Here is a 13,622-nt window from a genome sequence, read left to right on the forward strand (position 1 = left end):
GAATGTGGAGGAAGTGGGTGTTGTGGAGCATTTAGAACTTGGTTAGATGTTGAAGAAGTCAAGGTTAACCACTGCATCCAATGTTCTGATTTTTCTTACCAATAAACTCGGATGACCCTGAAAGAGAGAGTAAAGCTGATATCTTTATGCAACTCTGCCTTACTTAAACTAGTTTTTTTCTTGAGTAAAAACACATTGTCACTGATGTCAGTTTGGTCATCTGACTACAAAGAACGATCACCAAAAGATAGATAGATAGATAGATAGATAGATAGATAGATAGATAGATAGATAGATAGATAGATGGATAGATAGATGGATGGATGGATACATTTCTCTATAGAACAAGTCTTCTACCCCTCACTTCTGTATGAAAATTTTTAAAGTTTTTTAATTGGCAATTAAATAAAAATGATTCAAACAATTTTTCCTTTGTGTCCCATATTCATGAGGATACACCAATTCATTTATGTGTTTCACAGTATTGTTTTCTTCCTTAACACATACTAGCTAACTGAATCATCATTCATCCCTCTATATCCTTTAGCAAAGTGAACTGCTCATAAACCTGCAATTTAAGTTTGTCAAAAATAACTTCTTTAGTTCCATGGAAGCCTTCAGTCTCAGTAGCCATTGATTCCATGGCAGTTAATCTGCCACCTTTCACTAGCATTTAATTCACTTTCCAAAGGTGAATAGGTGAAGGCACAGGCTTAGCAAAAGTCAGAATCATTTCTATTTTTCTAGTTCGATGCCTTTAACAGAAGTGTGATATATTCCATTCTGTCTAAGAGCGATTAAATTCCCATGCTGTGTAGTATGTGCCTGCAGGCTATATAGAGTTTTTCAGTACCTTTCCAATGGAAAAGGAGATAATTATATTTTCTTTCAAAGAAAAAATAACATCACATGAAAAGATCTAAAACTGGTATCAAAGTATCTTGTTATTCAGAACAATAATAATTAAAGAAAACATAGAGAACTTAAAAGTTTAGAAAACACTTTTAGCTATATCATTTTATTCAAATCCCAACAGCCTATGAGTGTGATGATATTGTTATGCTCAATTTTTTTAGATAAATAAACTAAAACAAATATTGGTTGTGACCTCTCTTGAATAACAAAACTATTAAATGTCTGAGACAGGATTTGAATTCAGGTCTTCCTGAATCTGAAACTCCAAATACAACAAGCTATTCAGTCCCCAATCTGTATGCTTAAGTAAACTTTGTCATATGTAAAAATTATATTCTTATTTAACAGCAGTAGTGGAAAAATAGGAAGTTATCATATAAATTTTCTAAAATTAATATTACTTTTTTCATTTTTGAAGTACTGAAAATTTGAATTGGAGAAGGCAAAGTTAAAAATAAACCATGATACTAGTGAGTTTAGAGTTAGAAACTATAAATATTTATTTGCTATTTGAGTGATTTGTAGAGTGATCCTTTTGCTTTTTTTTTTTATATGAAGGACTCTCTGGAGATTTCTTGCGATCTGGAAGATACTCTGCCCATACCATCAATGGTGCATGGTCAGCATGGACTCCTTGGTCCCAATGTAGTCGAGACTGCAGCCGAGGCATTCGAAACCGCAAACGGGTCTGTAACAACCCTGAACCCAAATATGGAGGACTTCCCTGTCTTGGTCCATCATTGGAATACCAGGAATGTAATATCTTGCCCTGCCCAGGTAAGTGTATATAACATAAGGAAAGATTAGAGACTAAGAGAATTGTAAAGTATTCTAATATTAAGTCCGACTCTACTTAATTTATTCTTACTGTTTGATGTGTGTGTGTGTGTGTGTGTGTGTGTGTGTGTGTGTGTGTGTGTTTGTGTGTAATTTCTCCAACATCAACTTGATCAATGTGGGTCAAGGAACATTCTACCTTGTTCCCAGCAATTCTTTTTAAAAATTTTATCATTGAATGTGATGTACCCAATAAGACATCTGTACTTCAGCTATTAAATGCTTATTTTTCTCTCCACTAGGCAGGAAAACTAGCTTGTAAAATCTCATTCTAGATATTTTACATGGGTTAGATCATAAGTTTTTAACTGTGGTCCATGAAAGCATATATATGTTTATGCACATATACTCATATAGATATGTATTTTGATTGAATAGGACTTTTATTGACTTTTAATGGGATACTGAAAGTGGAGTTTTTATGGAAAAAAATTAATGTAGATATAGGCAGCTAGGTGGCTCAGTAGATAGAGTACCGGGACTGAAGACAGGAAATCTTGAGTTCAAATGTGACCTCAAACACTGTGTGACCCTGGGCAAGTCACTTAACCTCAGTTGCTTAGGCCTTACCACTCTTCTGCCTTGGAACCAATATTTAGAATCCATTCTACAACAGAAGTAAAGGTTTAAAAGAAAAAATAATGGAGGTAGTATGAAATTACTGTTATATTCAATGTACCTTTACTAAAGTTTAACTTACCCCTCCTCGGGGTTCTTAATGTATATCCATTAAAATAAGAAATGGATTAGCACCTTTATTCATGCATTATTTAGTGGTGGGGCAAGATGGGAATGAAATATGTTTCAGATTCATTGTAGAATGTAACAGTTGTTTCTCTCCAGCCCTTTTCTAGCAGTGGTGAAGAAACATTCCAACTACAAAATTTTATTACTAGATTGTTGTTGATTTTTACCCCATGTTATAGGCTCTACTAAAAGAAAACTAAATGACAGATTTTCTATTTATTCTCAATAAATCTAGAGTAAATAATTAGGAATCATTTCAATGCATATTACAATTATTCCATTTCATTAAGTAATTAAATTGGAACACAGTCTGTTGCCTCAGAGTGATGACTTTTAACTAAGATATGTAATATAACCCTAAAGTTTATATTGTATTATCATTCAATTTTTCTTCGATTGGGAAAATAATTCAGGTTTTCATGACTTCTTTTGAAATTATTTTTAAAAGGTTTTTGAAGTACTTTTGAAAATGAAAACTTATAATCAGTGAGCCTATAGGCCTCACAATGAATGAAAACAGTGATCATTTGCAAACATGAAGATTTTAGAAAATGATTGTCCATCTTACAAGAACATCACCTTATGTGATGTTCTTGTACACTCTTAGAGAGGACAAAGTATGATAAATATTTGTGTAACACAGACATATGTTTTCAGCTTTTTAAAACAACTAACACATGTAGGGCCTTTGTAATTTTAATTAACGTGTTTCATTTAAGCATTCGTACCACTAAAATAAGACATAAATGATGAGTATATATTTATTTGGAAATTTTGAGGACTGGAATATAAAGTTAGTTTTCTCATTAATTGAGATGCATCTGGCATATAATTATACATGGTTATGTGAAGGCAAGTGACATTAATGTGAATTATATATATATATATATATATACATACACATATATATGTAATCATGCATTCTTGATTCTGATAAATGAATTGGGGAAACCATTTATATTACTTTCAAATGTATAAAATTGGTCATGACCATTATTCAGAGATTTTCACATCAACATCTCCCATTGATAAGAATGGCACTTCATGGGTACTGTTGAGTTCAAATTTAGTATCTTCTCTCAAACCATACATCTTTTCCGATTTTTTCTATTTCTGTTATTGTACTCTCATTCTTACATTTGCTTAAGCCCCAAATCATAGTGTAATCATTTTCAGCTCTCATCCCATTTATCTGTCATTTTTAATCTTTGTATTTTCAGTTCCTAGAATAGAGCCTCATATATAATAAGTGATTACTATTTTTTAATAAATCTAATTGTGGCTTCTTGATATCCCTTCCTGCTTTCTCCTGTGTACCACATACAGATTAAGCTTTCTCAACAGTCCCAATAGTGTTATTAACCTGTTCAAAACATCCAATACTTTCCAATTAACTGCTAAATAAGTAGAAACTCTTTAGCTTGATATTCATGGGACCATTTGAACATAAAGAGCAAGAACAGACATTAGAGGTCATCTCTTCAAACGTGCTCATTTTACCCACAAGGAAGCTACTAGGTTAAATGATTTATCCCAATTTACATCAGTAAACATCAGATGGAAGATTTAGAATTGAATCCTAGAATCCATAGATCAGGGATTTTCTAATTTCTTTTCTTGTACATTTACTTTTTATATGAGCAAGACTAATTTTAGAAGAAAATTCCTGCTCATTAGTGACTTTTTTTCCTTGCCTCTTGTCAGCTTATCATTACTCCAACAGGATCATTGTGTGTACTCCTTCCTTCCGTGCCAACTCCTACAGTAGGACTAGGAAAAGTCAGAAAACATTGGTCTTTCCCATAGGCCACTGGCACAGAAACTTTATGTTTTTATCATGCATGATAAGAAAAGTGTTAGGTTGGAAGAAGTGGCTTCACAATCACATTATAAACAAAGACAAAAGAGAAAGCATGAAAAGGTTAATATCTTTTAAACTATTCCCCCCTTCCCTAGTTACCATGCAGGATTTTATCATTTTTACTTTTAAAAAATTAACTTTCCCCCTCGGCCTTTTGAATGCTATTGATACTCCCTGTCTGAAAGACATCTGGTAAAATGACAGAACTAAATGAGAGAAATGTTAGTTTTTTAGTTGATCTGTTCATCAAGCAAGAAATTTATATTATATACATATATAACCTGGTTGAATTGCTTGTTGGCTCTGGGAGTGGGGAGGGAAAAGATGAGGGAAAGAACATGAATCATGTAACCATAGAAAGTATTTAAAACAAATAAATAATTTAAAAGAAAAATATATCATGAAAGGTAATATTCATATCCTTAATGTCTTAAAATTATTTTTTCTATTTTTTCTTTAAAGAACAATAAATTCTAGACAATATTGTAGAATTATTGCCAATTCTTCAGTGACAAGGAGATCAATCAATGGCATAATTATTTCCCCACCTCTTTATACATCCAAAATACATAACAATATAAATTCCACTGAGAGAATTTGGAAAATCTCCAAAGGTGTGGAAGATTTATTTCAATAAAGCTATTCTTGTGCCATAATGCTTCCCCTCTTTCCTATGAGTTCACTTTTTTGCTCTTTTTGTGCCACCAATTTAGCTGCTTCACTGATATATCATATTTTCTAACAGAAGGGATTGGTTTCATTGACTACTAATTTTGATTCTTGTACTAATGCACATACAAGGCAAAATTTTGAAAGAATCTAGATGGCTGTGATAAGTCCTTGTTAAGTAACAACTGTAAAAATAAAAGTTAGTAATAACTGAGACCTTTTTATACTCAATTCTTGGCCTATATTTTGCCAATAACAATGGCAACAGTAACCACAATAATAATGGTTAACTCCTCCAATGACCAACACATCATCAATATTACTGTGGGTTAAGGGGAAAGAGTGGAAAGTAACAGAATGCAGCCAAGCTGATATAAAACAAAGACCCTCCATACCTTGAGATGGTTACTATAGCTATATTGACATGACTGGAGACCTAGTATGCTGGAAAGTTGGGCTGTCAAGTTCAGCTAACCAATTGGTTAATAACCAATAATCAAAGAGTTAATGTCATTGGCAATGTGAGGAAATTCTCCCAAGGAATCTAAAAAATAGTCACGTGGCATAGGGTATCTCGGTCATCGTAGCCTGAAATATAGTGATAGTGGCTTGACATAGATAAGTGAAGCAAGCAGTACTCCTTCAGGTTCTGCTACCCCAAGGGAAGAAATACCAGAAACACAAGATCCAAACAGCTGTTACAAGCTAATAAAGGACATAAGAAACATGTGAATTAAATGGACTGAAGATGCTACTTGTCATATGTCAGTGCTATCATAAAAATTGTAAATATGACACAAATTATTAGGACTCACATCACTTTTTGTCAGTAGAATCATCTGTCAGATCATACAGCAATATGTCACTATCAAGCGCATGAAATTATTTTTGAAAAATTGTATATAAGTCACAATTAGTAAAATAAAAAATAAATTAAAGGAGGTATTAAAATCTAAAAAGGAAAGATTAAAAACCTTAAAATCATTTAAAAAAAGTTTTCATTTAATATAGACTCCAAACAATATATAGCTAATAACAAAACAAAAAGACAAAAAAAACCCAACACCAATATTATAGTTAAAATGTTTCATTTAAGCAACTACTAGAAATAAGATACAGAAGCAGTTAGGTGTTTCGGTGATAGAGAGCCAGATCTGCAGTCTGGCAGTCAATTTTTTTTTTAATTTGGAAATTTTTATTTAATTAATTAATTTAGAATATTTTTCCATGGTTACAAGATTTATGTTCTTTCCCTCCCCTTTCACCACCGCCTCCCATAGCCAAATCACAATTCCTCTGGGTTTTACATTTGTCATTGATCAAGCCCTATTTCCATATTATTGATAATTGCAATAGAGTGATAATTTAGAGGCTACATCCACAATCATCCCCATTAACCCATGTGATCAAGCAGTTCTTTTTCTTCTGTGTTTCTGCTCCCACAGTTCTTTCTGTGGATGAGGATAGCACTCTTTCTCATAAGTCCCTCAGAATTGTCCTGGATCACTGCACTGCTGCTAGTAGAGAAGTCTATTACATTCTATTGAGCCATAGTGTATCAGTCTCTGTGTATAATAGTTCTACTCTCAAGGGGTTCTAATTTGACCTCAAATATTTCCTAGCTTTGTGACCCTGTGAAAGTCACTTAATTTCAATAGGTTTGCCCTTATCTCTTTACAGCTTTGGAAATAATAGAATCAATTATAAGATAGAAGGTAAGAATTAAAAAAAAAGTGAAATGACATAAATTACAAATCAAGTTTTGATCCCTCAGACCTAAACTCCACTTTTTCTGCCAAACTAAGAAACAATAGGACCCTGTAATTCCCATCATTATTGATTCCAAATTTTCACAATTGGGCATATGGTACTAGCAAAATGCTTTATCAACTTTCTGTCATATTCAAGACTGTTCTCACCCTTCCTAACAGAAAGTATTATATATTACCAAGAAGTAAGAATATAAGGAATCCCTCCAAATAAAGGCCAATTAAATATTTGCATATCTTATAAAATATATTCAGAGCTTGTGTCACTAATAAAATTTCAAAAAGTTTCCAAGACACCAATATATTGGCTAATAGACAAGAAGGATGTGTGAATAAGTCTCATGAGTGTCAAGTTGTATTACTGATTTAGCAATTTTTGAAAAACCTACCCCAGAGTGCTATAATATTTATACTGCATTTGTTGATTATTACAAATTCTTTGACTCAGTTTCACTTATGTATTATTCATGGACTACAAATACATAAAATAGCCCCAAGAATAAAGAAGGTGCTAGATTGTTTAATGTTCACATGGAAATCTTTTTTCAAAGCATTCCCCCGAGAAAATAATTGTCAAGAAAATTAACTTAAAATGTGGTATTTTTCAGTGAGTCAGTTTAGACTCATAATAGTTCTATCTAGCTTAAATTATCTGGCATCTTTCCTAAATAAAACCAAGAATAGTTTCTAAAGTATAAGAATTAAGTGAAAACATATTAATTGTTTGATATATATATCAAACTACCTTCACCAAAAATCAAATTAAATAACACTTTCATATGAAAAATCATGTCCAGTTATATAACAAAATGTCATTTAAATTTGATGAATATAAAATTCTTAATATGCATCAAGAAAAGATAGAGACTAAAGATTTCAGGCTTAATTATGGAGGCTACAACAAACCAAGTTATATAAGTGAAACCTATAAATGTGTTAGTCTCCTCTAAGCAAGATGTATGAATCATAAAGAAAACAAAAAAGAAAATGTAACTGAATCTGATAAATGATATATTGGTATTCTAAAAATTGAAGCTACAAAGGAAGAGCATATTTAAAGTAATTAATAACCATGTATAATATGTGTTAATGCATTTCTTCTAACTGTAAAGCAATCCATAACATATTTGGAAAGTAGCATCACAAAAATACATATATATATATATATATATGTATATATATATGTAACATTAACAAAATTTTCTCACCCTCAGTCAATTCCTAAAAGGCTAACAGCCCTTCACTAAAAAAAGGAGGAGGAGGAGAAAGAAGTCTAATAGACAGTTGTATAATAAATGGTAAATATGTAAAACAATCTACAACACTTTTGGAACAAACATCACTTCAGCCAAACCGATAAAGAATAGGTATATTCCACTGGATTTGTCAAAAGCAACCAAAAGTGATTTACCACCAAATGGGCCTAATCAGTGGCTAGGTTCGAAGAATGGAAAAACATAACCCCCCATTTGGAACTCTACATCAAATCAGATAATGATTTCTTAACAAAACAAGCATAAAAAGATATATTTGGGGAGTTGGAAGTTTGTGATGTCAACATGGGAGAAAGTCATCACCACCACAAATTACAGATAGATTTTCCTTAAGGATCCTGGACTTAGTAATAGAGAGAGTTTGTGCAGGAAAGGAAAGCGTCTGTACTTTCTACTCGAAATTTTAGCAATTTTGCACATAACAAATATATAACAAGAAATGACCTGGTAAATAAAAAGAATATATTTGCAGATCAAGATCTTTCTTAACCTAACATACAAAAAAACCCATAATACAAATATGATCCTTAAACTATCCTTAAAATTCAGTGCATATTGGAAGATCCTAATCATGGAATGAAATATTGCCTACAGTTTTCTGGACATATCAATCTGCACAAAATTAAGGTGAGTGCTTTTCATAGATATTACCCTATCAAATGTTCAAAGTCCAAACTGCTTAGAACAAAAACCTTTCAAAACATAGAAACCTTGCAAAAGACATGAAAATCATATGTGAACATCACGAAATATATAGTATATCTCTGTTGTGCTTGTTACAGAGTTGTCCTAGAGTTGCTTTCTGTGAGCTTACAGAAGATTAATGTATATTCCAATATTTTATTCAATTATAAAAAGCAGGTATTTTCTCTACTTGTGCAATGATCTGCAGAATATTAAGTATAAAATAATAGTAGCAAAATACTTATTTCTATTTCTACTCGAATTTCATCAAATAAGACAATGAATGATTTTTAAAATGATAATATCAATAATAAATTTAAATACATAATGAAGCATTATCAATATTGTCAATATCAGTATCAAACCTATATGCAGAGAAAAACTAAATGAGATACAGATGAAAATAGGTAACAAATTAATGATAACTGGGTGCCTTAATTTTCTTCTCTTGGGACTAGGTAAATCTAACCAAAAAATAAGAAAGAAGTTAAGAAGATGTATAGAATCTTAGATAAGGTAAATAATCATATTATTTAGATATCTAGAGAACTGCCACATATTTGCATGATGTGAGCAGTAGATCTAGATCTAAGCCTGACCTTACCTATAATCCAAACATAGTTTCTGGCGGGACAATAATCATGTAGAGAATGTACATATCCTTCAAAAATATCTTACTTTAACACTCATCATATGATAGAGGTAATCTTATATCATTGAGGGGTGTGGCATTGGAACAAACGTTCCACTGAGTGTGCCTAAGCTAGAAAGATTTGTTTTGTAAAGAGTTATGGTCCTGGCAGCAAATTTGGTCTGCTACCTAAAGACCAGTCTAGGTAGATATGGTCCTTTTAATGCATGTCAGCTGAGAACCATACTGATTGAGTTGATCATATTAAATGCTATTAGGAACATGGAGAAACAGACCATATATTACATTGCTACAGCAGTTTTAAATTGCTTTTTAGAAAATATGGAAATATTCATTATGTACTGAAAAACTGTTCGTGCTCATTAACTTAGGGATGCCAGTACTAGGATTAGGCCCTAAGGGCATTATAGTGAGGGCAAAAAGCTGTGTATGAAAATATTCATGGAAGCTTCGTTTCTAATGAGAAATGAATTGTAAATAACACAAATTCAATGAGTGGTAGAAATGGCTGAATAAATTGTTATTTTAATGTAAATTTTTACATTATTTTGGGAAATTACAAATATTAGAAATATAAAGTAAATAACAGAAATAAATAGATATGAAATTAGCAGAAAAGTAAATAACAATACTATATACTATGATTACATTTAAAAATTGAGAACCACAAAATCAAGAGAAAAAAGTACTCATGTAAAACGAATCAAATGGGAAATCAAAAGATGTCTATATTAGCACACACATATAATTTATATATTTTAAATAAATTATAAAAAATGTGGAGTTTGTGCTTTTGCACATAGATTCCTTGCATTTGTTTAGTGAAATGTTGTGGTTGGTGATTACTAAGTTTATAATTAAAATAATAAGTGTCAATAGTTTATAATTCTAATGTATTTCATATGATAATCATTCCATGTAACATCTCTGTCTTTACATGGTCCATAATGATTAGTAAAGTCCAGACTCTTTAAAGATGACTCATCAGAAATTTCTAGATCCAGAATTACCATATTAATTCATAATGATAATATTTGACTTCAAGTTTTTACAAGATTTTTCCTTTTTGTAATAAGAACATTTTTTACCTGTAGTATTGATCAAATTAATGTTTCTGCATGTACAATCTTATTTCATAAATATTAAGATATATGTTAGTCTTTCTCTCTAGATCTTTCTGTTTTTTCAATCCAAGTCTGATTCAGCATTAAGCACTTATGTTCATACACAAGGAAAAGAAAACAGATGGTCCTCTGTTGCTAAGCAACATTTTAAAAAGATGAAAGCTATCATAGAGTTTTTTACTTAGTTCCTCTAAAACCTTATGGATCAAGCATAAACTCCTTTGATCAAATTTAACTGTGATTGTCTTTCATTATTGTGAAGAACAATTCTCAGAGAAAAATGATACATTGGGTAGGTTATTTGTAGAAGATGGACTTTCAGGCTTTTCAACAAGATTTGGGGAGACAAATGTATAAACTCTGAAAAGCCAGGTGTTAACTGAATAAGTATCTACAGAGTGTTAGTCTAAATTCCAACTAATTTTAAATAGATATACAAAAACTTTTAATTTAAGGAATAATGTGGGCACAAAGGTGACCAGAATCTTTATCATAAAAATACATAATATAAGGAAGAATTTATGAAATGGAATAAAATTAGGTTATACCTCCTAATTTACTTAATTTGAAAGCTTGCTCTAGAGAGTGGGCTCAAAAGGTTTTTAAAGTGAAGTAAGCTAAGGCAATAGTAGGACAAAGGTGTTAGGGCCATGAATTAAAATACTTGGTCTGATACTAACTAGTCATATTGCCATAGGAAAATTATTTAACCTATCAATCTCTGGTAACTACCTAAGACTTACCTACTAAGGAACAGAGTCAGAAATAGAAATCTACTATCTTATCTGTTACTCAGTATATATGGATTTTTATATAATATATACACTTAGTATATATAGTTATTTAGGATCTATGTTTAGAGAGATAGTACATATACTCATATCAATATATATATAGTAGCTATAGCATATAAAGTATATATATTCATAAACATATATATATATATATATATATATATAGAGAGAGAGAGAGAGAGAGAGAGAGAGAGACAGAGAGACAGAGAGACAGAGAGATGGACATATGTCCTTTTGATATAGAAATTTTCTACCTCAACAAAATTTCATATTGACAGAGAATTCTGTATTATCAAAGTGAGACTAGCAGATGGGAGATAGAAGTAAATGATATTCCATGCTTTGGGGAACCCATGAGAAATGTGGAACACAGAAAACCACACAAAGTCTTTGTTTTTGTTCTGCTTAACTTTGTCTATTTCAAGCAAGCAAAAGAGACAACACTTGCAAGATTTTTCCTTTCATTCATTGAATATGATTTTCCACAAATTTAGCTCTGAGGAGATCAAAATTGAAAGAGGAAGTACTTTGTCATGTTTATAGCATTTCTTTTGACCCTTCCATATGGAAAAGATTTAGCAGTGGATTATGGGTACAAATATAAACAAAGAACCCTAGGACTGCCTTATATTTACTTCTGTTATAGTCTCCTGGCTTCAGAACTCTTTCCCTTCTACATGTCTAAAAAAGTAAAATGACTGTAGAAGTATATTTGGAGGAAAAGCATATATCTAAATTATATCCATGATAGGGATTGCTCCAAGTAATGGTTTCAATACCTCAAGGGACATTACTATCCTATTCTGTGTGGTAGAAGTGAGAATTTAATAAATGATTGTCTAATGAATTCATGATAAATGAACCAAACTTTTAGAAAAAAAAAACCTCAGTGACTTAAAGAGGTAAGCTTCATTGATTTAGGTAATTCACATATGTCAAACATCTCATTCTCTAATGATGATAGAAAACATTAGCTGTTACTGCATATGCTCATCATATACATATGCAACATTTTCAAAATGTCTACAAAAATGTGATTTGTCAGGACACTCAAAATAAAACCACTAAGAGAAGGATAATGTCTCAGAATTTACTTGACAGATAGATATATATCTTAGATTGAATCATTGCATTATTATTTTGAGTTATCAATGAATTCTCTGTTGGTAATATCTCCTTGGACAATACCAATCATAGAACTTTCATGCTTTCTCACTTTCTACTATTCTTCTACTTAATTTATCACTCCTCACCAAAAGAAAGCTCCATAAAGGTCCCCAAACTTAAATTCCATTTAGGTGGAGGGAAGGGAAGATTAAAGGGCAGGGTGAGATAGAGATGATTAATATTCTACTTAATCTGACTATATTTTATCCCTCGTAGCTACTACATAATGAATATGTAGTCCTTTTTGGATTATGTGAAATGTCATTAAACCCTTTTAATCTATATATAATATGTAGATTTGGGTTAACATGATGCAATCTCCTTGTTAATAACTAAATATTCACTATTTTTAATCTGTGAGAACTTAATTGCTAATATTGATCAATAAAATAAATTATCCTGAATACAAATTCAACTATGGAGACAGGACGATTCTACTTATCCCTTTATGGTTTGTCCTTTTTAATTTAATTTTTAGTTTTAATTACCTATTGATGAGAAAAATATTAAGATTTAAATAAAAATAAGGGATGTAAGAAAACAAATGAAAGAAAACAAGAAAAATTCTATAAAGTTGAAATCCGATTATTTGCAGATCATTAAAAAAGCAAATGATGACATAATACATTAATAAGGAGGTAATCAAATTGTTTTGTTTGTTTTCTTCACCCTTTCTTTGACCCTGGGCAAAGCACTTAACCATGTTTGCTTAGGATGTCATCTGTAACAAAAACTAAAGAAGGAAATGACAAAGTACCCTATTATTTTTACCAAGAAAACCCCAAAATGGGTCATATAGAATCAGACATGACTCAACAACAAACAAATAATTAATTATCTAATACAGCTAGATGCACAGTAGAAAGAGAGAGAACTGTACCAGCAGTCAGGAAGATCTGAGTTCAAATATGATCCCAGAAACTTACTAGATGTATTACCCTGGTAAAGTCACTGGACCTCTGTTTTTCTCAGTTTCTCCATCTATAAAATAGGGATAATAATAGTATCCACAGTCGAGTGTTGTTGAGAGGACCAAATATGATAATGCTTGTAAATGCTGGAACATAGTAAATACTATAGAAATGCTAGCTATTATTATTATTACTGTCAGTAATAATTATTATAATAA

At 31.3% G+C, this 13,622-nt stretch overlaps 1 protein-coding gene across 1 annotated transcript in view; it reads left to right on the top strand.

The window, feature by feature from the left end:
• Window positions 1-13,622, top strand: part of SEMA5A (semaphorin 5A) — a 657,936-nt gene that overhangs the window by 615,720 nt on the left and 28,594 nt on the right. Inside the window, exon 18 of the mRNA XM_007486811.3 lies at window positions 1,474-1,692. Coding sequence (XP_007486873.1) covers window positions 1,474-1,692 — 219 coding nt within the window. The remainder of the gene's footprint in view (window positions 1-1,473; window positions 1,693-13,622) is intronic.

Source organism: Monodelphis domestica, chromosome 3 (assembly GCF_027887165.1).
Source record: "Monodelphis domestica isolate mMonDom1 chromosome 3, mMonDom1.pri, whole genome shotgun sequence".
Lineage (NCBI taxonomy): Eukaryota > Metazoa > Chordata > Mammalia > Didelphimorphia > Didelphidae > Monodelphis > Monodelphis domestica.